This window comes from Crinia signifera, chromosome 5 (genome assembly GCF_055691185.1).
Source record: "Crinia signifera chromosome 5, ASM5569118v1, whole genome shotgun sequence".
In the NCBI taxonomy this organism is placed as follows: Eukaryota; Metazoa; Chordata; class Amphibia; order Anura; family Myobatrachidae; genus Crinia; species Crinia signifera.
This window is the reverse complement of record NC_139221.1, coordinates 20,949,058-20,975,167: the sequence shown is the minus strand read 5'-3', so window position 1 is coordinate 20,975,167 and position 26,110 is coordinate 20,949,058. Positions and strand designations below refer to the sequence as shown.

General features: G+C 49.3%; 1 protein-coding gene across 1 annotated transcript in view; it reads left to right on the top strand.

The window, feature by feature from the left end:
* The window catches only part of MRPL13 (mitochondrial ribosomal protein L13), a 48,555-nt gene extending 25,961 nt beyond the window's left edge, over positions 1–22,594 (top strand). The window contains exons 5-7 of the mRNA XM_083186748.1: positions 3,596–3,682; positions 7,438–7,559; positions 22,411–22,594. Of these exons, the coding sequence (XP_083042874.1) occupies positions 3,596–3,682; positions 7,438–7,559; positions 22,411–22,435 (234 nt within the window). The 3' untranslated portion in view covers positions 22,436–22,594. The remainder of the gene's footprint in view (positions 1–3,595; positions 3,683–7,437; positions 7,560–22,410) is intronic.
* Positions 22,595–26,110: the final 3,516 nt, after the last annotated feature.

Below are 26,110 nucleotides of genomic sequence, written 5' to 3'. Positions count from 1 at the left end.
CCGGCCTCCCATGCCAGCTGCTCTGTGCAGCCTCCTCCTCACACCCAGCCTCCCATACCAGCTGCTCTGTGCAGTGTGCAGCCTCCTCCTCACACCCAGCCTCCCATACCAGCTGCTCTGTGCAGTGTGTGCAGCCTCCTCCTCACACCCAGCCTCCCATACCAGCTGCTCTGTGCAGTGTGCAGCCTCCTCCTTACACCCAGCCTCCCATACTAGCTGCTCTGTGCAGTGTGCTCGGCCTCCTCCTTACACCTGGCCTCCCATACCAGCTGCTCTGTGCAGTGTGCTCAGCCTCCTCCTCACACCCGGCCTCCCATACCAGCTGCTCTGTGCAGTGTGCTCAGCCTCCTCCTCACACCCGGCCTCCCATACCAGCTGCTCTGTGCAGTATGCTCGGCCTCCTCCTCACACCCGGCCTCCAATACCAGCTGCTCTGTGCAGTGTGCTCAGCCTCCTCCTTACACCCGGCCTCCCATACCAGCTGCAGTGTGCAGCCTCCTCCTCACACCCGGCCTCCCATACCAGCTGCTCTGTACAGTGTGCTCGGCCTCCTCCTTACACCCGGCCTCCCATACCAGCTGCTCTGTGCAGTGTGCTCGGCCTCCTCCTTACACCCGGCCTCCCATACCAGCTGCAGTGTGCAGCCTCCTCCTCACACCCGGCCTCCCATACCAGCTGCTCTGTGCAGTGTGCTCGGCCTCCTCCTTACACCCAGCCTCCCATACCAGCTGCTCTGTGCAGTTTGCTCGGCCTCCTCCTTACACCCGGCCTCCCATACCAGCTGTTCTGTGCAGTGTGCAGCCTCCTCCTTACACCCGGCCTCCCATACCAGCTGCTCTGTGCAGTGTGCTCGGCCTCCTCCTTACACCCGGCCTCCCATACCAGCTGCTCTGTGCAGTGTGCAGCCTCCTCCTTACACCCGGCCTCCCATACCAGCTGCTCTGTGCAGTGTGCAGCCTCCTCCTCACACCCGGCCTCCCATGCCAGCTGCTCTGTGCAGTGTGCTCGGCCTCCTCCTCACACCAGGCCTCCCATACCAGCTGCTCTGTGCAGTGTGCAGCCTCCTCCTCACACCCAGCCTCCCATGCCAGCTGCTCTGTGCAGTGTGTGCAGCCTCCTCCTCACACCCGGCCTCCCATGCCAGCTGCTCTGTGCAGCCTCCTCCTCACACCCAGCCTCCCATACCAGCTGCTCTGTGCAGTGTGCAGCCTCCTCCTCACACCCAGCCTCCCATACCAGCTGCTCTGTGCAGTGTGTGCAGCCTCCTCCTCACACCCAGCCTCCCATGCCAGCTGCTCTGTGCAGTGTGTGCAGCCTCCTCCTCACACCCGGCCTCCCATGCCAGCTGCTCTGTGCAGCCTCCTCCTCACACCCAGCCTCCCATACCAGCTGCTCTGTGCAGTGTGCAGCCTCCTCCTCACACCCAGCCTCCCATACCAGCTGCTCTGTGCAGTGTGTGCAGCCTCCTCCTTACACCCAGCCTCCCATACTAGCTGCTCTGTGCAGTGTGCTCGGCCTCCTCCTTACACCTGGCCTCCCATACCAGCTGCTCTGTGCAGTGTGCTCAGCCTCCTCCTCACACCCGGCCTCCCATACCAGCTGCTCTGTGCAGTGTGCTCAGCCTCCTCCTCACACCCGGCCTCCCATACCAGCTGCTCTGTGCAGTATGCTCGGCCTCCTCCTCACACCCGGCCTCCAATACCAGCTGCTCTGTGCAGTGTGCTCAGCCTCCTCCTTACACCCGGCCTCCCATACCAGCTGCAGTGTGCAGCCTCCTCCTCACACCCGGCCTCCCATACCAGCTGCTCTGTGCAGTGTGCTCGGCCTCCTCCTTACACCCGGCCTCCCATACCAGCTGCTCTGTGCAGTGTGCTCGGCCTCCTCCTTACACCCGGCCTCCCATACCAGCTGCAGTGTGCAGCCTCCTCCTCACACCCGGCCTCCCATACCAGCTGCTCTGTGCAGTGTGCTCGGCCTCCTCCTTACACCCAGCCTCCCATACCAGCTGCTCTGTGCAGTTTGCTCGGCCTCCTCCTTACACCCGGCCTCCCATACCAGCTGTTCTGTGCAGTGTGCAGCCTCCTCCTTACACCCGGCCTCCCATACCAGCTGCTCTGTGCAGTGTGCTCGGCCTCCTCCTTACACCCGGCCTCCCATACCAGCTGCTCTGTGCAGTGTGCAGCCTCCTCCTTACACCCGGCCTCCCATACCAGCTGCTCTGTGCAGTGTGCAGCCTCCTCCTCACACCCGGCCTCCCATGCCAGCTGCTCTGTGCAGTGTGCTCGGCCTCCTCCTCACACCAGGCCTCCCATACCAGCTGCTCTGTGCAGTGTGCAGCCTCCTCCTCACACCCGGCCTCCCATGCCAGCTGCTCTGTGCAGTGTGCTCAGCCTCCTCCTTACACCTGGCAAATTCGCAGGCTGGACAATTATGGATCTACTGCGCATGGCACGGGTCATAGTGCGCATGGTACGGGTCATAGTGCGCATGGTATGGGTCATAGTGCGCATGGTACGGGTCATAGTGCGCATGTATGGGTCATAGTGCGCATGGTACGGGTCATAGTGCTCATGGTACGGGTCATAGTGCGCATGGTAAGGGTCATAGTGCGCATGGTATGGGTCATAGTGCGCATTGTACGGGTCATAGTGCGCATTGTACGGGTCATAGTGCGCATGGTACGGGTCATAGTGCGCATGGTACGGGTCATAGTGCGCATGGTACGGGTCATAGTGCGCATGGTACGGGTCATAGTGCGCATGGTACGGGTCATAGTGCGCATGGTACGGGTCATAGTGCGCATGGTACGGTCATAGTGCGCATGGTACGGGTCATAGTGCGAATGGTACGGGTCATAATGCGCATACATGAGGCCATCCTGTGATAAAATCTTTAGTTTTATCGCTGGCCATTTGCATTGTGATAGACAGGAAGCGGCATTTGTGGGTGGTAACTGACCGTTTTCTGGGAGTGTCAAGAAAAGCGCATGCATTTACTCGGAGGGTGTGTGACGTCTGCTACGGCGCCGATCAGCCTGATTCTGGCTCAGGTAATGGGCTGCGCACAGACTGCACACACTGGGGAATTGGTTCCATGGTGAGTGCGCTGTGCATGGACTTGCAGCTATGTTCTGGCCTGTGATGTATTTGCAGGCTTGCACAGGGCCGGATTTCCCTCTGACCGGGCAGCGGCTCTGACATAACAGGCTCCGCATATTAGTGTTCCGCGATGCTCCGGGCAGGGCTCCGCATATTAGTGTTCCGCGATGCTCCGGGCAGGGCTCCTCACATTCGTGTTCCGCGATGCTCCGGGCAGGGCTCCGCATATTAGTGTACCGCGATGCTCCGGGCAGGGCTCCGCATATTAGTGTTCCGCGATGCTCCGGGCAGGGCTCCTCACATTTGTGTTCCGCGATGCTCCGGGCAGGGCTCCTCACATTTGTGTTCCGCAATGCTCCGGGCAGGGCTCCTCACATTTGTGTTCCGCGATGCTCCGGGCAGGGCTCCTCACATTCGTGTTCCGCGATCCGAGTGGTAATGTTACTTGTGTAACCCATAATAACGATACACGCTGAATCTGTTCCTTCTCTCTGCAGATTGTGCGATTGGCTGTATACGGGATGCTGCCCAAGAACCTGTTCAGGAGAACCATGATGACCAGACTGCACCTGTTCCCTTTTGAGGTTTGTAAAACATTTCCATTGTACATTCCGGTCCTCACATTGTACCTGAACGCACAGTTGGTCTACGAGATAAAGTAGCAGCCAATCAGCTCCTAACTGGCATGCTGCAGGTTGTATTTGAAAAATGACAGGCGTTACTTTATCACTCTCCGCTTTTCCCAGGATGCAGCCCTGGTAGGAAACACCATCATTAATTGTTGGCTGGGGAAGTATTGCAGCTGTGGCCTTCCTATGCCTGGCATTATCCCATTGCAGGGTGGTAGAAGCAGGGGCATGCCCTTACCGGAAGTTACAGCTTTGTTCCTGTAAGCGGGGGTATGGGCACCCACAGTTGGCTTCAAGATACTACCAAGGCTCTGAGGGCTGAGGTATGGGGATAGTGTTCCTGCATGCAAACAATGCAGCCATTTGGCTAAATAGGATTTATTGTACAGAGGGCAGGTATCCAGCACAGTGTGCATTTTATATAGTACAGAGGGACATATTCCACCACCTGGGTCAAGGTTTTATCTCCTGATATACTCTGTGCTGCACGGAGACCCTGCTCCTTATACAATATACAGTAACTCTGATGCTCCATTCTTTTCCTCACATCATAACACTTCTCCCCTCTCACGGGCCCTTGGCATGATCTGCACTGTGCTGGGCCAGACCCCGATGTCATGTTAGGGCCTCCGGGAACAGGGTAAAGCTGAGTGTCCTCATGATGCTTTGGGTGGCTCTACAGTATATTTGTACACCACAGGGTGACATTCCACACTAAAACATTTTCACCTCCTGATATCCTCTGTGCTGCTGGGGAACCTGCTCCTCCCACTATATAACTATCAATCTGTAGCTTCCTGCTACCCCCATTCCCCTCCTCACATCCTGTCACTGCCTCTGTCATATGCTGCCCTGTCCTCACTGACACATCACTCATCTCCTGATATACTCTGTGCTGCTGGGGACCCTGCTCCTCCCACTATATAACTCTCAGTCTGTGGCTTCCTGCTGCCCCCATTCCCCTCCTCACATTATGTCACTGCCCATGTCACATGCAGCCCTGTCCTCCCTGACACATCACTCATCTCCTGATATACTCTGTGCTGCTGGGGACCCTGCTCCTCCCACTATATAACTCTCAGTCTGTGGCTTCCTGCTGCCCCCATTCCCCTCCTCACATTATGTCACTGCCCATGTCACATGCAGCCCTGTCCTCACTGACACATCCCTCATCTCCCGATATACTCTGTGCTGCTGGGTACCCTGCTCCTCCCACTATATAACTCTCAGTCTGTGGCTACCTGCTGCCTCCATTCCCACCTCACATCATGTCACTGCCCCTGTCACATGCAGCCTTGTCCTCACTGACACATCACTCATCTCCTGATATACTCTGTGCTGCTGGGGACCCTGCTCCTCCCACTATATAACTCTCAGTCTGTGGCTTCCTGCTTCCTCCATTCCCCTCCTCATATCATGTCACTTCCCCTGTCACATGCAGCCCTGTCCTCATTGACATCACCCATCTCCTGATATACTCTGTGCTGCTGGGGACCCTGCTCCTCCCACTATATAACTCTCAGTCTGTGGCTTCCTGCTGCCCCCATTCCCCTCCTCACTTCATGTCACTGCCCCTGTCACATGCAGCCCTGTCCTCCCTGACACATCCCTCATCTCCTGATATACTCTGTGCTGCTGGGGACCCTGCTCCTCCCACTATATAACTCTCAGTCTGTGGCTTCCTGCTGCCCCCATTCCCCTTCTCACATCATGTCACTGCCCCTGTCCCATGCAGCCCTGTCCTCCCTGACACATCACTCATCTCCTGATCTACTCTGTGCTGCTGGGGACCCTGCTCCTCCCACTATATAACTCTCAGTCTGTGGCTTCCTGCTCCCTCCATCCCCTACTCACATCATGTCACTGCCCCTGTCCCATGCAGCCCTGTCCTCCCTGACACATCACTCATCTCCTGATATACTCTGTGCTGTTGGGGACCCTGCTCCTCCCACTATATAACTCTCAGTCTGTGGCTGCTGCCTCCATTCCCCTCCTCACCTCATGTCACTGCCCCTGTCACATGCAGCCCTGTCCTCACTGACACATCCCTCATCTCCCGATATACTCTGTGCTGCTGGGTACCCTGCTCCTCCCACTATATAACTCTCAGTCTGTGGCTACCTGCTGCCTCCATTCCCACCTCACATCATGTCACACGCAGCCCTGTCCTCACTGACACATCACTCATCTCCTGATATACTCTGTATTGCTGGGGACCCTGCTCCTCCCACTATATAACTCTCAGTCTGTGGCTTCCTGCTGCCCCCATTCCCCTCCTCACATCATGTCACTGCCCCTGTCACATGCAGCCCTGTCCTCACTGACACATCACTCATCTCCTGATATACTCTGTGCTGCTGGGGACCCTGCTCCTCCCACTATATAACTCTCAGTATGTGGCTTCCTGCTGCCTCCATTCCCCTCCTCACATCATGCCACTGCCCCTGTCACATGCAGCCCTGTCCTCACTGACACATCACTTATCTCCTGATATACTCTGTGCTGCTGGGGGCCCTGCTCCTCCCACTATATAACTCTCAGTCTGTGGCTTCCTGCTGCCTCCATTCCCCTCCTCACATCATGTCACTGCCCCTTTCACATGCAGCCCTGTCCTCACTGACACATCACTCATCTCCTGATATACTCTGTGCTGCTGGGGACCCTGCTCCTCCCACTATATAGCTCTGTCTGTGGCTTCCGGCGTCATCCCTTCCCCTTCACACATCCTGTCACTGCCCCTGTCACATGCAGCCCTGTCCTCACTGACACATCTCTCCTAGCAGACATTTACTTGAAAATCCTTTTATTCCTCAGTGAAGTGACTTGATTGGCTGAATACTGTTCCCGCCTATAACATGGCCGCACCAGGCCCACTGTCTCCAGTGCTGTACATAGCGTTCCACTCACCTATGAACGAGACTTCAGGAGCCCCTCAGACGTGCCACGTCTTGTCCATGCCGAACCTGAGCCCTCGGTGTCATCAGAGTTAATCCTACCCAGGGAAAAAAAACCTTTCATCTGCCTTCAGCAATTAATAATTAATTCTGAGCCTACAGGATCGTCTTTCTCATGGTGAAACCGAAATAATAATGTCTCATTTGTTTCCCTTTGTTATATTCCCTCGCATGCCCCTGTCCGTTCTGGCTGACAACCAAACTTGTGTGTCGGAAAAAGAACCTGTGATTCTCAGTATACCGCTGTTACATTCACTCCTATAGCTGCTGTACACAATGGAGAGGTAGACCTACGCAGCAACCAATCACCAGCTTGCTTTATCAGGTGGACCATAGGGTAGGCTAATGACAACAAGTGTCTGATTGGCTGCCGTTAATTGCTCACACGTGAGCAAATAACCTATATTCTGTCCTCCGATGAGGCAGTAGATGGAATAGAGCTCAGTGACTGGCTTGCAGTCTCCTATGTAACAAACGCTCAGTTGAAATTACATCGTACTGTACTTTTATTGGCGCTGCAGTGCTATCCTAAGATTGGCGAATACTTTTTACCTCAGCGCTTCATACTTAAAGGTGTAACTCTGAGTCCGTTCTTCTGTGGAGTCCATCGGACTTCTTAACAAGTCCGAACATGCTGGGAGTTGTAGTCACAGCTGGCACAATCCTGACCTACTGTATATAGTGTGTATGTGCCGTTGTTGCAGCTATATCTCTCTTTGATGCCTTATATAGCCTTTGTGTGGTTGTTTATTGCAGGATATCCCAGAAGACATCTTGAGGAATCTTGTTGTGGAACTGAAGCAGCCGAGAATCATTCCCAGGAGGTTGAATGAATACTCCAAGGAGGAGATTGATGCTTACCCCAAGCTCTGGATTCCGTAAGTAGTAGTAAAGCCATTCTCTTCCTATATTGTGCAAATTATGGCTCACCAGCTGCTGTGGACCTGGCAAAGGATGCTGGGAGTTGTAGTTCCCCAGCCACTAATGATGCACAGGCGTGGTCTACCGGCGTTTTACTAGGTCTTAAATCGGAGGTGGATAAAATGATGTAGTCTTATATACACTGAAATATGTTGGGACAAGTTAGGCCATGGGTTCTCAAAGTCGGTCCTCAGGATCCCACACAGGGCATGTGTTGCAGGTCTCCTCACAGAATCAAGCGAAATAATTAGCTCCACCTGTGGATCTTTAAAAATGTGTCAGTGAGTGCACCTCCTGGGTGACCTGGAAAACAGAATCTGTGTGGGGTCCTGGGGACCGAGTTTGAGAACCACTGAGTTAGGCAGTTACCCTATACCAGTGATGGCTAACCTTGACACTCCAGCTGTTGTTGAACTACACATCCCAGCATGCCCTGCATCAGTTTTAGCATGGCCAAATAGTAAAACTGTAGCAGGGCATGCTGGGATGTGTAGTTCAACAAGAGCTGGAGTGTCAAGGTTAGCCATCGCTGCCCTATACCCATGACCCAGAACATAAAGACTGTGGTGAGTTAGGTGGTGGTCACTAGCACTAGAAAATCTAGGTAGGTAGTCAGTGGCACCAGGTAGGTGGTCAGTAGCATTAGAAAATCAAGGTAGGTGATCCCTAGCACCAACATATCTGGGTATGGTAGTTAGGCATTTGGAAGGTTGCTTGGAAGCAGACGACTGTCAGGACCCTGTCCAGCACCCATCTAGCACAGTACAGAAGACATCCGGTGGGGCAGATTGAGCCGCCTACACCGCAGTTTCCCTTGTCTGGGGACCGGCCCACCTGGTGCGTTATAGGATACATATGTTGGCACTCGAAGGGTTAAACATCAGTTCCAAATTTGAGGTATGTATGAAAATATAATTGACCCAAATTGTCAGGCGTGTAAAAAAAAAAAGCCATAAAACGATTTGTAATAACATTGCACCAACAGTTGTATGTATGTAGTTATACATGCACATGTATGTATTAGGTGAGCTTGTCGCTTTATGTCGGCTCCGCCTCAGTCCTAACGATCTCCAACACATTATCCCCCCCGAAAGGTTTGAGAATCTCCGGCATCCGAGACTCGCCCTCCGTGCAATCACAGAGCATTGTGAAGCAAATCCAATGTAATAAATACTTTCTATGCGTTTTATTCCCCTTATTGTACGGAGAATCCGGTCTGAGATGTGGCCCTTCTCTCGCAGGTCCCTACACATTGTTCCCCCCCAATTCTCCCTGCGATCACCACTTATCCCCCTGGCCTTTCATCTCTCAGTCCTCAGCGCTAGAATTTAAATAAAAATGGGCCCAGCCAATATTCTGTCTTGAAAAAAAAATGAATTGCGCCCTCAGTGTTTTTGCTCGGGAGGGTTAAGTAATGATAAAAGAATGCTTTGAAGTTGAATGGGAATGACTGGGAGCTGATGCGTATAGCCAGGCGCCCGGTGACGCCTCCTGTACATTCGGCATCCTGTGAAGGGAGATTGCCAGACGTCCCCTGGACGGGAGGCGACTATTGTGTAGCGTTTGGGAACAATCGGAGTAGTCTGAGATTTGACTAGAATATTTAAATGCATCGGCGTGTCATCGCTGGGTTCCTGCTGGTGTATTTTACATAGTCTGTAGCCAATATTTTACTGTATAGTATTCATCGTAGTGTTCATATGAAGTACAGGTAGTGTAATGGTTATATTACTGCCTCACAGTGTTGAGGTCATGGGTTCTATCCCCACCATGTGTTATATATACGGGGCAGTACGGATGATGTAATGGTTACATTACTGCCTCACAGCACTGAGGTCATGGGTTCTATCCCCACCATGTGTTATATATACGGGTCAGTACGGACAGTGTAATGATTACATTACTGCCTCACAGCACTGAGGTCATGGGTTCTATCCCCACCATGTGTTATATATACGGGGCAGTATGGATGATGTAATGGTTACATTACTGCCTCACAGCACTGAGGTCATGGGTTCTATCCCCACCATGTGTTATATATACGGGTCAGTACGGACGGTGTAATGGTTAGCATTATTGCCTCACAGTGCTGAGGTCATGGGTTCTATCCCCATCATGTGTTATATATACGGGGCAGTATGGATGATGTAATGGTTACATTACTGCCTCACAGTGCTGAGGTCATGGGTTCTATCCCCACCATGTGTTATATATACGGGTCAGTACGGACGGTGTAATGGTTAGCATTACTGCCTCACAGCACTGAGGTCATGGGTTCTATCCCCACCATGTGTTATATATACCGGGCAGTACAGATGGTGTAATGGTTACATTACTGCCTCACAGTGTTGAGGTCATGGGTTCTATCCCCACCATGTGTTATATATACGGGGCAGTACGGATGGTGTAATGGTTAGCATTACTGCCTCACAGTACTGAGGTCATGGGTTCTATCCCCACCATGTGTTATATATACAGGGCAGTACGGATGGTGTAATGGTTAGCATTACTGCCTCACAGTGCTGAGGTCATGGGTTCTATCCCCACCATGTGTTATATATACAGGGCAGTACGGACGGTGTAATGGTTAGCATTACTGCCTCACAGCACTGAGGTCATGGGTTCTATCCCCACCATGTGTTATATATACGGGGCAGTACGGACGGTGTAATGGTTACATTACTGCCTCACAGCACTGAGGTCATGGGTTCTATCCCCACCATGTGTTATATATACGGGCAGTACGGATGGTGTAATGGTTACATTACTGCCTCACAGCGCTTATGTCATGGGTTCTATCCCCACCATGTGTTATATATACGGGGCAGTACGGACAGTGTAATGGTTACATTACTGCCTCACAACACTGAGGTCATGGGTTCTATCCCCACCATGTGTTATATATACGGGGCAGTACGGATGGTGTAATGGTTACATTACTGTCTCACAGCACTGAGGTCATGGGTTCTATTCCCACCATGTGTTATATATACGGGGCAGTACGGACGGTGTAATGGTTATATTACTGCCTTTACAGCACTGAGGTCATGGGTTCTATTCCCACCATGTGTTATATATACGGGGCAGTACGGACGGTGTAATGGTTATATTACTGCCTCACAGCACTGAGGTCATGGGTTCTATTCCCACCATGTGTTATATATACAGGGCAGCACGGACGGTGTAATGGTTATATCATTGCTGCCTCACAGCACTGAGGTCATGGGTTATATTCCCACAATGTGGTATATATACGGGGCAGTACGGATGGTGTAATGGTTAGCATTACTGCCTCACAGCACTGAGGTCATGGGTTCTATCCCCACCATGTGTTATATATACGGGGCAGTACGGACAGTGTAATGGTTACATTACTGCCTCACAGTGCTGAGGTCATGGGTTCTATCCCCACCATGTGTTATATATACGGGGCAGTATGGACGGTGTAATGGTTATATTACTGCCTCACAGCACTGAGGTCATGGGTTATATTCCCACAATGTGTTATATATACGGGGCAGTACGGATGGTGTAATGGTTAGCATTACTGCCTCACAGCACTGAGGTCATGGGTTCTATCCCCACCATGTGTTATATATACGGGGCAGTACGGATGATGTAATGGTTACATTACTGCCTCACAGCGCTGAGGTCATGGGTTCTATCCCCACCATGTGTTATATATACGGGGCAGTACGGATGGTGTAATGGTTATATTACTGCCTCACAGCACTGAGGTCATGGGTTCTATTCCCACAATGTGTTATATATACGGGGCAGTACGGATGGTGTAATGGTTAGCATTACTGCCTCACAGCTGCCTCACAGCACTGAGGTCATGGGTTATATTCCCACAATGTGTTATATATACGGGGCAGTACGGATGGTGTAATGGTTAACATTACTGCCTCACAGCGCTGAGGTCATGGGTTCTATTCCCACCATGTGTTATATACGGGGCAGTACGGACGGTGTAATGGTTACATTACTGCCTCACAGTGCTGAGGTCATGGGTTCTATCCCCACCATGTGTTATATATACCGGGCAGTACAGATGGTGTAATGGTTACATTACTGCCTCACAGCACTGAGGTCATGGGTTCTATTCCCACAATGTGGTATATATACGGGGCAGTACGGATGGTGTAATGGTTAGCATTACTGCCTCACAGCGCTGAGGTCATAGGTTCTATCCCCACCATGTGTTATATATACGGGGCAGTACGGACGGTGTAATGGTTATATTACTGCCTCACAGCACTGAGGTCATGGGTTATATTCCCACAATGTGTTATATATACGGGGCAGTACGGATGGTGTAATGGTTAGCATTACTGCCTCACAGCACTGAGGTCATGGGTTCTATCCCCACCATGTGTTATATATACGGGGCAGTACGGATGATGTAATGGTTACATTACTGCCTCACAGCGCTGAGGTCATGGGTTCTATCCCCACCATGTGTTATATATACGGGGCAGTACGGATGGTGTAATGGTTATATTACTGCCTCACAGCACTGAGGTCATGGGTTCTATTCCCACAATGTGTTATATATACGGGGCAGTACGGATGGTGTAATGGTTAGCATTACTGCCTCACAGCTGCCTCACAGCACTGAGGTCATGGGTTATATTCCCACAATGTGTTATATATACGGGGCAGTACGGATGGTGTAATGGTTAACATTACTGCCTCACAGCGCTGAGGTCATGGGTTCTATTCCCACCATGTGTTATATACGGGGCAGTACGGACGGTGTAATGGTTACATTACTGCCTCACAGTGCTGAGGTCATGGGTTCTATCCCCACCATGTGTTATATATACCGGGCAGTACAGATGGTGTAATGGTTACATTACTGCCTCACAGCACTGAGGTCATGGGTTCTATTCCCACCATGTGTTATATACAGGGCAGTACGGACGGTGTAATGGTTACATTACTGCCTCACAGTGCTGAGGTCATGGGTTCTATCCCCACCATGTGTTATATATACCGGGCAGTACAGATGGTGTAATGGTTACATTACTGCCTCACAGCGCTGAGGTCATGGATTCGATCCCCACCATGTGTTATATATACGGGGCAGTACAGATGGTGTAATGATTAGCATTAGTGCCTCACAGCACTGAGGTCATGGGTTCGATCCCCACCATGGCTCTAACTGTGCGGAGTTTGTATATTCTCCCTGTGCTTGTGTGGGTTTCCTCCGGGAACTCCGGTTTCCTCCAACAATCCAAAAATATACTGGTAGGCTAATTGGCTCCAAACAAAATTAACCCTAGAATGTCTGTGTGCATGTAAATGTGGTAGGGAATATAGATTGTAAGCTCCACTGGGGCAGGGACTGATGTGAATGTTCAACTATACTCTGTAAAGCGCTGCGGAATATGTGTGCGCTATATAAGAAACTGTTGATAAATAAATACTTCTGTATATTTAGTTTATTTTTGCAGACCCTCACACATTTCACCTGTAAACTGTATGGGTCTGATTCAGATATATACATTAATTGATCGTTACCGCACATCTCTGATATGTCAGTGTGGGGTCTAACGATGTTTATCGCAATGCCCCAAAGCTGCTGATCTAACATGCCGCTGGTGTTCATGGGGGCAACGGACGGTTCCCTTTTCAAGGGAAAATGGTCCAGCAGATGTTATGATGGACGAAGCGGATCAGAGAAGCCGCCATGAGGTGTCTTTTTACTTATGATGCCTCCTGCAGCTTTTGAGTGATTTGGCACAGCTGCTGCGTAAAAGAATGCCACAGCCGCCGCTGTTCCGTCGCCTCCACCTCTAAATCCACCCCAATATTTTTTTTTAATGAAATTCTCCATGTAATAGAATTTGGTATTTATTACTATTTGCATACATCCCTGTCAGTTTTAATCTGGAACTTCAGTCCACTAAATTGAGTCACCTACAGTACACTCAGCAGAGGCAACCATTTTGTGGGCGGAACTAGTGTGCAGTCTAACCATGTGGCAGGAACCAATGGCAGCACTGAGGCTCCGAGAAGCATTCGTGAGCCTCATTAATAATTCATGATGCTCTGGTTCTCATTCTGTTGAATACAGCTGGGTACATGTTAGGCCGACGCATAGGCCGTAGGGCGGGTCCGCTGACCTATCTGACGATCGGTAAGTGCATACATTCCTGCTGTGTTGTGCCTGGTGTCACAACGGAGCATGCATGTGACCGATGTGTTGTGATGTCAGTCACCAGTGGTCTGCACTCGTACACACAGCACGATACGCCAATATATATCGAGGCTACACACCTGCGATATATCGTCTGTTCAATTGAGTGGCCAATTTATTGGCCAATGTGTACCCAACATAACACCAATTGTTGAAAAAACTCACAAGGGAAGTAGGGTGGTCATGTGGTGCAGAGCGGTCACATGATGCAGCAACCAGCCGATCCCGCGCAGTTTTATAATGAATTATTCAGACCAGAGAGATGGGGATGGTTTGCTGGGCTGGCTACTGCCCGACATTGAGCTATATTAATACCACTCAGTAAGTATGGCGTATGCTGGGTTTCTCTTGCACATTTTTGTAGCAGAAGTTCATTACTGTAGAGAAAAGTATATATGTTCTGAAGAGAGAACTTGACAACATTCCAGGCACTTCCCAGTGATTCCCAGAAGCTCGTTACCGCTAATAAACGGCTTTTATGGCCCTGACAGCTGCTTTTTCAGAACTGCTCAGATCTCCAGACCAGCTCCCGTGCCCAGTCTGTCCTGTGCCTGCAGGTGACGCAGCCGGTTACCTGTAATGACGACAGACTGAAAGGCCGATAATCACACCCGTAGTCAGGAGATGTGACAGGAGGCAGCAACCATAAAACACATCAGAGGCTTCTATTTGGGAGGGGGGTGTATGGTGATCACCTGTAATTTGTAAAATGTTACAAAATGACCCTAATTATGTTCTTTTCATTCTGAAATGTTTCGCTGAACGATTTTACGGCAGGTAATTATAGGGGACACCGTTACGGTTTGTCTGCTGTAAAAGCATCACGTTAGGAGTTGGGTCTGTCGGTCTAGTTTAATGTCGTTGGATGGTTTGTTTTTACACATCTCTGGTCCTATTAGGGGCCTGATTCAGATTCAAATTTTTGCAGATGGACAAAAACACGCTGGGTACTTGTGCAGTTTCACAGCGGCAGGGAAATCGTATTGCATCGCGTGCGATAGTAGTTTCAATTTTCCCCTACCCGCACATCGCAATCGATTCAATGCGATTTAGCACACCCCCACTATCCATGCCACCCCAGAGCGTTGCAAGCGGACGCGGTACGCATCCTCCAGACTTGTTCATACCCCCACTATACACGTCGGTGTGGAGCTGATTTTATCAAGTGTGGCGAGCCACCGACCCCAAAGCGTGGACGGTGAAAATGAGCCTGTAGAGTGGCGAGGGGACGCAGAATACACGTCAAGTAATCCGCGACCTCTCGTGGGGCGCATTGCGCTCGGCCCGCTTCAGGCTCGTTTTGATCGTCAGCTCGCCACGCTTCATGCTCGGTGGCTCGCTGCGCTCACCACACTTTAGAAAATCAACTCCACGCCGACGTAGATAGTGGGGTATGAACAAGTTGGGAGGACTCGTACCACTTTACCTCGCGGGGCTCGCCACGCTACGGGGTGGCGTGGATAGTGGGGGTATGCTAAATCGCATCACATGCGATGCAATGCGATCCGTGAGCAGGGGACACTTGAAACTACAAAAGTACCATCGCACCGCAATTTTCCTGCCGCCATGAAACTACGCAAGTACCACATGCTGCACTGCAGGTGCATAAATACCTATATATCGGGGGGGAATTCAATTCTTACGCAGTCAGACAGCCAGCAGATGGCGCCAAATGGAGATATTAAATTGTAGCTCCACTCGGGTGCAATCCGCTCCCGACATTTCAGCTGTCACCCTACCTGACGAGAGGAAATGCGTGCTCAAATCAGGCTTTTCTTGCATCGCTATACACACCATCAATTGAATATCGCCCCGGGATCTCCCATCACGGAAGATGAGGCAGCAATAACAAATGAATTGTTCTCATCACAGCTATTAAATCCAATAGGGCTGCAATACAACAAAAGGACCGTTTTAGTTTTGCATATTGGTGCTTGCGTAAAACATTCTTCTTCCATTCTGGATCGCTGTGTGTTTATTGGCCATTTAAATGTCATTTACCCAAACTGTGCGCCTTTGGAATAAGCCATAATTCAGTAACTCGTTCGGCCATCTTCACTTTGGGGCGAAATATATCAAACTAGGGGAGAGTAAGCAGAGAGAGATAAAGTACTAACTAATCAGCTGTGTTTGAGAACGATTGGCTGGTACTTTATCTCTCTGAATGCTTTTATGCGTCTTCTCCTTTGTGACCAGTGATTTCTGCTCGTTACTCTCTTTTTCATTTCTGCCACTCAAGGATCTGTGTTCTGACAGCCTCATAATGGGTCCTTTCATGCGGGGGGCAGAGCAGTAAAACGCCGGGCGTTGTAATTCCCTCGTGCCGTTAAATGGTGTCACCTTTCCCAGTCCCCGTGACAAGGTGGCCTTTTACACAGCATCCGTGATAAACAGCTCCCAGCCTGTCCTGTGACCTTAACGGGATTAACGAGGCTCCCATGAACCGGAAGTAAGATGGCTTATATGTCTATTCTTGTTTCAATTCTCCATTCGAGGGGGAGAAGCTCCCACCATAGGGTTTACAAGCCAGTTCCCCAAATAATATTTAACATTGGTTTTGTTAGACGCAAAGTAACCTCTGGTTACAGGAATGTTGTTCGATATTTCCCATAAGTCTCTTCTCCTGAATACTGTAGGTCAGGTTTATTTTTATTTATTAACCGTTAGTATATTATACAGGATGCAGTCAATTTACTGACAGTCAAAATCCTGACGCATTCAAAATGCCACTATTAATTATGCCGGCACAGTCCAAATGCTGACATTTAAAATGTCCATGTCAAAAAGTCGACATGAATCATATTTACCTCATGTTTCGGTATTGTCCCCCTCATGGGTGGTGACTTTCCTGCATGACTCTGCTCCCTGCGAGCACTGGTCACCCAATGGCTTAAGGAACGGATGTTATCCATCAGTATTGTTTGTGTCCGTCACAGGATCCTGAGCCCAATAGAACGTTTGTCAGATACTCCCCCGACAGTGTTTTCCACCAAAGTCTACTAGGCATCAGTCATGTGACAAATGCTGCTGCAGCCAGACATTGGTGGACGCTAATAAGTGCCAATACTAATAGACCTGGTGGTTGGAGGGGGGATTTTACATTGTGCAAACAAAATAGAGCTCAGAGGGAGTTTCAATGCCTCTCTGCCCATAGTCATGTACAATGTGACATGGTTATCCATGAATATGCAGAATTCTACATCCTTAAGTGCAACCTTAAGAAAACAAAACCCAAGGAAAATCCTAATTACTAACTTTTGTTTTATAGCGGTTTGTGCTTAAGCCCATGGGATTTGGTGTTTAGAGTCTGTCTATCCTCCGTACTCTTACTAAATGTAGTCCCAATAACGATCAGTATTACTTCATCTATATACCGTATGTAACATTACTCTTTCTCCCAGTGTAGAGTTCAGAATATGGAGGGATATTATTGCACGTGAGAGAGGTGGAAGTAGCAGTGTTATACGTGGGGATTTGTGACTTAATGCCTAAATGGAAGCAGTAGCTGCTAGCACCTGGGCTGGGCTGCGTTCTCCATTAGGAAGATTGTAGAATGACTCCAGCCCTGACATCACTGCAGCGAGGAGGAGGGTGGGCGGCAGACAGGGCAGGAATGCATTATGCTGTATACAAAGGTGTTTCCATGGATCTGTTTCCACAGACTTGAACTGTCCACTTCACTCTACAACCGAGAAAGCCAAGACCTCCGCTGTGTAGTCGCTCTCACAATCGTACAACTATTAATATATAACGCAGCTGCTGGATGTCTAAGAGCCTAATTCTGACCTGATTGCACAGCACATTTGGTGCAGAGAGTGTTAGATTTGGGGGAGTTATTTTGTTTCTGTGCAGGGTAAATACTGATTGGTTTATATTTACACTGCAATATAGATCTCACAATGAAGTAAAACCCCACCCAAATCTAATTCTCTCTGCACATGTTACATCCGGAGGAAACCCACACAAGCACAGGGAGAACATACAAACTCCGCACAGTTAGGGCCATGGTGGGAATGGAACCCATGTCCTCTGTGCTGTGAGGCAGCAATGCTAACCATTACACCGTCCATGCTGCCTCAATACCTGTACAGTTTATAATCTCGTTTACCAATACTTACGAGTGGGGGAATCCCTGCACCCTCCCTAATTACTAGTCTGTGGATAATGAGACATACAAGCACAGAGGCCAACAAACCAGCGTGACCCCGATGCTGTAGGGAATCTGCCTGCAGACACATAGCCATGATGAGAGGTGATCCGTCTGTCATTGGCCTGTCTGACCATCATAGGCTGACATGACAGCTAGATTACCTGTTTGTTTTCCAGTCAGGTGTGTTTGTATAGAGCAGCGGCGATTTAGGAGATGGATTGTCATCAGCATTGATTTAGTCTGATCGGCTGCCTGGGTCTGACTAGTGCGTTCTTACACCCACTGTTCTTCGCTTAGGGGTCCCGAGTGATTGCATAGGTCAATGAGTACATTGATTTGCCGTCATGTCCTGACATTAGTCTGTGTGGATAGAATAGTCGTCGTTACACACACACACACACACACACACGCACACACGCGCATACATACAGCATGGGTCCGGGCACAGTCTAGAGACAGAACGCTAGCAAGGAAACAGAGTACAGTGTATGTCTGGGTGCTACTGGGGTGTTAGTACTGAATGTAGGGGGGCGGTGTGTGTCAGGTTGCTGCCGGGGTGTTAGTAGCGACTGAAGGGTGGAGTACAGTGTATATCAGGGTGCCGCTGGGGTGTTAGTAGTGTTTGTAGGGGGTAGCGTGTATATCAGGGTGCCGCTGGGGTGTTAGTAGTGAATGTAGGGGGTAGTAGCATGTGTATCAAGGGGCTGCTGGGGTGTTATTAGTGTTTGTAGGGGGTAGCATGTATATCAGGGTGCCGCTGGGGTGTTAGTAGTGTTTGTAGGGGGTAGCATGTATATCAGGGTGCCGCTGGGGTGTTAGTAGGGGGTAGCATGTATATCAGGGTGCCGCTGGGGTGTTAGTAGTGTTTGTAGGGGGTAGCATGTATATCAGGGTGCCGCTGGGGTGTTAGTAGTGAATGTAGGGGGTAGTAGCATGTGTATCAAGGGGCTGCTGGGGTGTTATTAGTGTTTGTAGGGGGTAGCATGTATATCAGGGTGCCGCTGGGGTGTTAGTAGTGTTTGTAGGGGGTAGCATGTATATCAGGGTGCCGCTGGGGTGTTATTAGTGTTTGTAGGGGGTAGCATGTATATCAGGGTGCCGCTGGGGTGTTAGTAGTGTTTGTAGGGGGTAGCGTGTATATCAGGGTGCCGCTGGGGTGTTAGTAGTGTTTGTAGGGGGTAGCATGTATATCAGGGTGCCGCTGGGGTGTTATTAGTGTTTGTAGGGGGTAGCGTGTATATCAGGGTGCCGCTGGGGTGTTAGTAGTGAATGTAGGGGGTAGTAGCATGTGTATCAAGGGGCTGCTGGGGTGTTATTAGTGTTTGTAGGGGGTAGCGTGTATATCAGGGTGCCGCTGGGGTGTTAGTAGGGGGTAGCATGTATATCAGGGTGCCGCTGGGGTGTTATTAGTGTTTGTAGGGGGTAGCGTGTATATCAGAGTGCTGCTGGGGTGCTAGTAGTGAATGTAGGGGGTAGTAGCATGTGTATCAAGGGGCTGCTGGGGTGTTATTAGTGTTTGTAGGGGGTAGCATGTATATCAGGGTGCCGCTGGGGTGTTATTAGTGTTTGTAGGGGGTAGCATGTATATCAGGGTGCCGCTGGGGTGTTAGTAGTGTTTGTAGGGGGTAGCGTGTATATCAGGGTGCCGCTGGGGTGTTAGTAGTGTTTGTAGGGGGTAGCATGTATATCAGGGTGCCGCTGGGGTGTTAGTAGTGTTTGTAGGGGGTAGCATGTATATCAGGGTGCCGCTGGGGTGTTAGTAGTGTTTGTAGGGGTAGCGTGTATATCAGGGTGCCGCTGGGGTGCTAGTAGTGTTTGTAGGGGGTAGTAGCATGTGTATCAATGGGCTGCTGGGGTGTTAGTAGTGTTTGTAGGGGGGTAGTAGCATGTGTATCAGGGTGCTGCTGGAGTGTTATACCCCTTTCACACCAGAAATTCAGGGACAAACCGGGACATTCCCGGGTTGGGACCCTTTCACACCAGAAAAGTCCCTGCATTTTCTAGTGTGTGAAGGGGGCGGGAAGGAGGCGGGATGGCGTCGGTCAGTCGGCGGGATGGCGGCGGAGGTGGGCAGGAGGTGGTGAGAATACTCACCCCGGTTGCTTGTCCTCTGTGCAGGCCGGGGATCCACACAGGCGGCGGCGCAAATGACGGGACAGGCGGCGGATGAAGATGACGCAGCTCTCCGGCGCCCTCACTGCCGCCAGAGAGCTGCGTCCTCATCATCCACAGCCTGTCCCATCATTTGGGCCCGCCGCCTGCGCGGATTCCTGGCCGGACAGGACACAGAGGACCACCAACCCGGGTAAATATACCCTAGCCCATTCACACCAGCCAGGTCCCCGGGTTGAACCCGGGAACAACCCTGCTACCTAGCAGGGTTGGATTGCCGCCAAATTAGCCAGGTAATTTGTCCAGGGAACCTTTCACACCAGCGGTAGTACCGGGTTGTTCCCGGACTCAAACCGGGAATTTAGGCTGGTGTGAAAGGGGTATTAGTAGTGAATGCAGGGGGGAGTACAGTGTGTATCAGGGTGCTGCTGGGGTGTTAGTAGTGAATGTGGGGGATAGTAGCGTGTGTATCGGGGTGCTGCTGGGGTGTTAGTAGTGATTGTAGGGGGGTATAGTGTATACCAGGTTGCTGCTGGGGCATTAGTAGTGTTTGTAGGGTGTAGTAGCGTGTGTATCAGGGTGCTGCTGAGGTGTTAGTAGTGATTGTATGGGGATAGTAGCGTGTGTATTAGGCGGCTGCTGGGGCATTAGTAGTGTTTGTAGGGGTAGCGTGTATATCAGGGTGCCGCTGGGGTGTTAGTATTGATTGTAGGGGGGTAGCGTGTATACCAGGGTGCTGCTGGGGCGTTAGTAGTGTTTGTAGGGGGTAGTAGCATGTGTATCAGTGGGCTGCTGGGGTGTTAGTAGCGAATGCAGGATGGAGTACCGTGTGTATCAGGGTGCTGCTGGGTGTTAGTAGTGAATGTGGGGGGTAGTAGCATGTGTATCAGGGTGCTACTGGGGTAGTGAATGTGGGGGGTAGTAGCATGTGTATCAGGGTGCTGCTGGGGTGTTAGTAGTGAATTCAGGGTGGAGTACAGTGTGTGTATCAGGGTGCTGCTGGGGTGTTAGCAGTGAATGCGGTGGGAGTACAGTGTGTGTCATGGGGCTACTGGGGTGTTAGTAGTGATTGTAGGGGGGTAGCATGTGTATCAGGGTGCTGCTGGAGTAGTAGTGAATGTGGGGGATAGTAGCGTGTGTATCAGGGGGTTGCTGGGGTGTTAGTAATGAATGTAGGGGGGAGTATAGTGTGTGTGTGGAGATAGTAGCGATTATATCAGGGTGCTGCTGGGGTGTTAGTAGTGAATGTGGGGGGTAGTGGCATGTGTATCAGGGTGCTGCTGGGGTGTTAATTGTGGGGGGGGGGGTAGTGGCGTGTGTATCAGGGGGCTGCTGGGCTGTTAGTAGTGAATGTGGGGGGGGTAGTGGCGTGTGTATCAGGGTGCTGCTGGGGTGTTAGTAGTGAATGTGGGGGGGGGGGTAGTAGCGTGTGTATCAGGGTGCTGCTGGGGTGTTAGTAGTGAATGTGGGGGGGGTAGTAGCGTGTGTATCAGGGTTCTGCTGGGGTGTTAGTAGTGAATGTGGGGGGGGGGGTAGTAGCATGTGTATCGGGGTGCTGCTGAGGTGTTAGTAGTCCCCTCCACCTATATTACATGTAATGAATGCCAAAGTGGTGAGAATATATTTCTTTATATAATCTGACTGCGTCCGATGTCTGTTATATTCCCGAGAGCTGGATGTTAATAGAGGGAGACAGATTTGGGGATTAAATCATCTTCAGGTTTTGTTTTTTTCACATAATCCCAAACGCCAAGAATACGACATTGTGTCACTCGCTCCTGTCTCCTCCCCCGAGGAAGGTTTAGTAAATTCCACAAGTGTTTACCCAGACTCAATCTGAGCAGCATTAAGTAACACAGGAGCCCCCCTCGGAGGACCATACGGTATTGTTACAGTGACATGAGATGGAGTCACATGAGTACTGTGTATGGGGGCCTTATGGCGGCACATGAATACTGTGTATGGGGGCCTTATGGCGGCACATGAATACTGTGTATGGGGGCCTTATGGCGGCACATGAATACTGTGTATGGGGGCCTTATGGCGGCACATGAGTACTGTGTATGGGGGCCTTATGGCGGCACATGAATACAGTGTATGGGGGCCTTATGGCGGCACATGATTACTGTGTATGGGGGCCTTATGGCGGCACATGATTACTGTGTATGGGGGCCTTATGGCGGCACATGAATACTGTATGGGGGCCTTATGGCGGCACATGACTACAGTGTATGGGGGCCTTATGGCGGCACATGACTAATGATTATGTGTTATCATTTCTTGCTGTAGTTATAGCTGGTATGTTGTTCATTGTTTTCTGCTTTAATTGTTGTATTTGCAGAAGCCCGGACTACTTACCCAAATAACCAGGACTACGGCAGCGCTAATTTCCCGGCCTGGCCTAGCACCACCGCGGCTGCTTCTATCAGAACCAGATTTACCGGCTAAAATTTCGGGAATATTATAATGTTTGTTTACTTTTTGTTTTTCATTTGACAATAAATACATTTCCAGTACCGGCTAAATTACTTTGTCATTCCGCCATCATCTTCTTCTTCTTGCTTGCTTTCAGCCATATAGTTGCTGCAATGCAGCCGTGCGCCATCAGTGTTTTCGTAACAGTATTGGATGCCCCAGTGGGCATAGTCATCACGTGGGCGGAGAGAAGCAAGGTGAAGATGGCAAGGGGGCATTGGGCGATTTTTACAGAAGTGATATAGGTGTTTCTGGCAAGTGAGATTGCAGCCATGTAAGGAAATCTGCAGTTCAGGGGAACTCTTGCAGGCAGCCGGGCCGGTTGGTGCGCCATGGTTGAGGCTTTCGTTCCTGGCGACAAACGTAATGTCTAGCGGAGGTTTTGTCAAGACGGGAGACGATGAGCGTAATAGTTTGTTGCATCTTGAGTAATAGAAGGGTGTACCATAAGAATGTTCCAAGATGGAGGAAATTGGGGTGAGGGAGATTTATAGCAGTTGCTGACTTTGGAGGAGGCAAGATTATCAGTTCTGTTTTGTACATAAAATACTCCAAACTGAACAGTTTTCCGATTCATTTCCATCTTCCTCCATGACATTTACCTCAGACAGACATCACATTGGTTACCATGGGGTAGATGTATGAAGCGGTGATAAGGGAGAAGTGGCCCATGGCAACCAATTGGGACTGAAGTCGCATCTGTCATTTGCATTATATAACATTATACAGAGCAGCTGATTGGTTGCCATGGGAGGATTCATTTAGCAGCATTAATGCATTAACGAGTGTTCACGTGTTAATTCTGAGCATTTTGCGCTTGTGCGCTCCCGGGGGTTTTGTGAAACTGATATTCGGCAGATAATTCATGTTGTAAAAAGTGGGGGTTATCCATAGCAACCAGATTCTAGATATCATTTCTCTATTGTATTCTAGAAAATGTTAGAATCTGGTTGCTATGTGCAACATCCCCTCTTTTCACTTTTAGAAGCTTTAGTAAATTTACCCCGTAGGTCAAATTGTGGGAATCTGCCTGTACCCCCAAAAAAGACTAATATAGGATAACAGTATAGAAGTCAATAATTGGCTATAAAGTACAATGGGCAGATGTATTAAGCCTGGTGAAGTGATAAAGTGGGCCGTGATAATGCAGCAGCCAATCAACTCCTAACTGTCATTTTTCAAACACAGCAGATTGGCTGCTGCGTTATCACCTTACACTTTATCACCGCTTTATCCCTTTGCCAGGCTTAATACATCTGCCCTAATGAGTCTAATGTCTGCTATATTGGCATTATTGTAAAGCATTAAAGTCAATAGAATTTTTTTGTGCACCATAAATGTTCTACTTAAATTAAGGGTACACAAAAATTGCAAAAAAAAAAAACAACTCCCACCTGCAAAAATTGCAAAATTGGGAAAATCTGTCCCGATCATAAAGCACCCCCATATACCTGTCCTATAGCTTGTACCCTAATTTCCAGCTTTTTTTTTCACCCAAAAAATGATATGCCATTTGTTGGCTAAATAAAAATAATTAAAACTTCTAAAATGTCTAACACTGACGCTGTAGAAGATGCTTGGGAAGACACGAGACCTTCAGTGGCAGAGGGAGAGAATGGCTGGCAGAAGGTAATGTAGTAATTGGCCTAATTAAGCTAATAGGAAACTTCCAATTGCTTAATTAGTCAGGAAGAAGGGGGTGGGCAGATTAAGGGGTCCAGGAGCAAGTCATGAATTTTTTTCCAGTAGTTTCCATTATACAAGTTACGCCATAGTAGAGAGCCTTATATATGTTACATCACACAGTATAGCCCCTTATACACATTATGCCACACAGTATAGCCCCTTATACACATTATGCCACACAGTATAGACCCTTATTCATGTCATGCCACACAGTAGTTTCTCTTATACATGTCATGCCACACAGTAGAGTCCATTATACACGTTACAGCAAATTAAAGCCACTTATACAAGTTACACCACACTAGAGCCCTTTATGCTGTATATGCTACTCCACACAGTAGAGTCCCTTATACCAGTTACACCACAGTAGAGACCCATGTATATGTTTTGCCATACCGTAGACTCCGTTATACAAGTTACACCACAGGAGAGCCCCTTTTATATGTTATGTCACAAAGAAATATCCTTTATACAAGTTATGCCACAGTAGAGCCTTTACATACATTATGTCACACAGTAGAGCCCCTTATACACATTATGCGACACGATTGAGCACCTCATAGACAACATGCCACACATTAGTAACCCTTGAACATGTTATGCTACACAATAGAGTCCCTTATGCATGTTGCACCACAGTAGAGATCCTTCTATCTGTTACGCCACACTGTAGAGCCATTTAAAACACATTACTCCACACAGCAAAAGCCTCTCCTCCTCATTTCTCCTCCTCACGCTTCCGAACCATCATCATTTCTCCTCATCCTCATTTTATCAATACTCCTCCTCTCCCCACCCTACCTTCCCCAGAGCTTTTGTGCTGCTAAACCTTATTTGATGCACCCAGCCACAGAATGGCTCCTCCATTCATCCTGCCCAGCAGTCACTCTGAAAATATGTCTTGACATTATGACACCTCTCCCTTCAGACTACGGGAGCCGGAGCTCACTCACCTCAGCTTAGGACAGTGCACTGAACACAGAAGGAGCCAGATGCCTACAGGTAAGATGTATATTAATGATTTACCGGGCACTCCGTAGATTGCAGCTGCCAGGCATCTGCGCTCTGTGCAGCAGCAATGGGCGCACCCCCTTAGTTATGTCCTTGGTTCCCAGTCCCCATTCTTTACACCAGCCTCCGTGAAATGAGTGCACCGCTGCAACAACGTAGAACATTTAACAAATCTTTATTGTCTTTACAAAACAGTGGAAATGTGTTTACAATAAATTACCCGCATGTGTTTTTTTTTTATGGTCATTTTAGCACCTATCCAGAAGAGAAGGGGAAATGTAATTATGATCATATAAAACTGTTCATAACATAGAAGTGGTCTATACAGTACATGACATGTTCTTGCACTAAAAAAAAAGTCTAAATAATTTATACAATGTTGCGTCTTGAACTGACCTAAAGTAGCAAGCATTTATATGGCTGCAATTATAATAAGGAATTAATTACTATTTGCATAGCTAAACTATCTTTAACATATTCGTACAATGACTGCTACATGCTACAAGTGGAATAAAATTGGCATTTACACTTCAATAAGATGTATAAAAAAAAAATCAACAGAAAATAATATTGGGAATTCCTTGAAGTGCTACGTGGGATGGAGTGAGAGTCGTTGGTCTTTATGATATCTGACGGAGGTAAGGTCCATATGATGTACAGGAAGATGAACAGAGAACTGGAGCTACTAAGGGAAATGGTATAAGGGGTTGATAGTGTCCAGGTGGACACCAATTTGTCTACAATGACAAAAGGTCAACACAAGCTTGGCACTTTTTACCGTTCCAAATTGGGGACAATAAAAAGTGGATGGTAAAGTATGAAAAATTCATCAAAATTAAAGGAAACGCCCAAAAAATGTTGACCCTTTT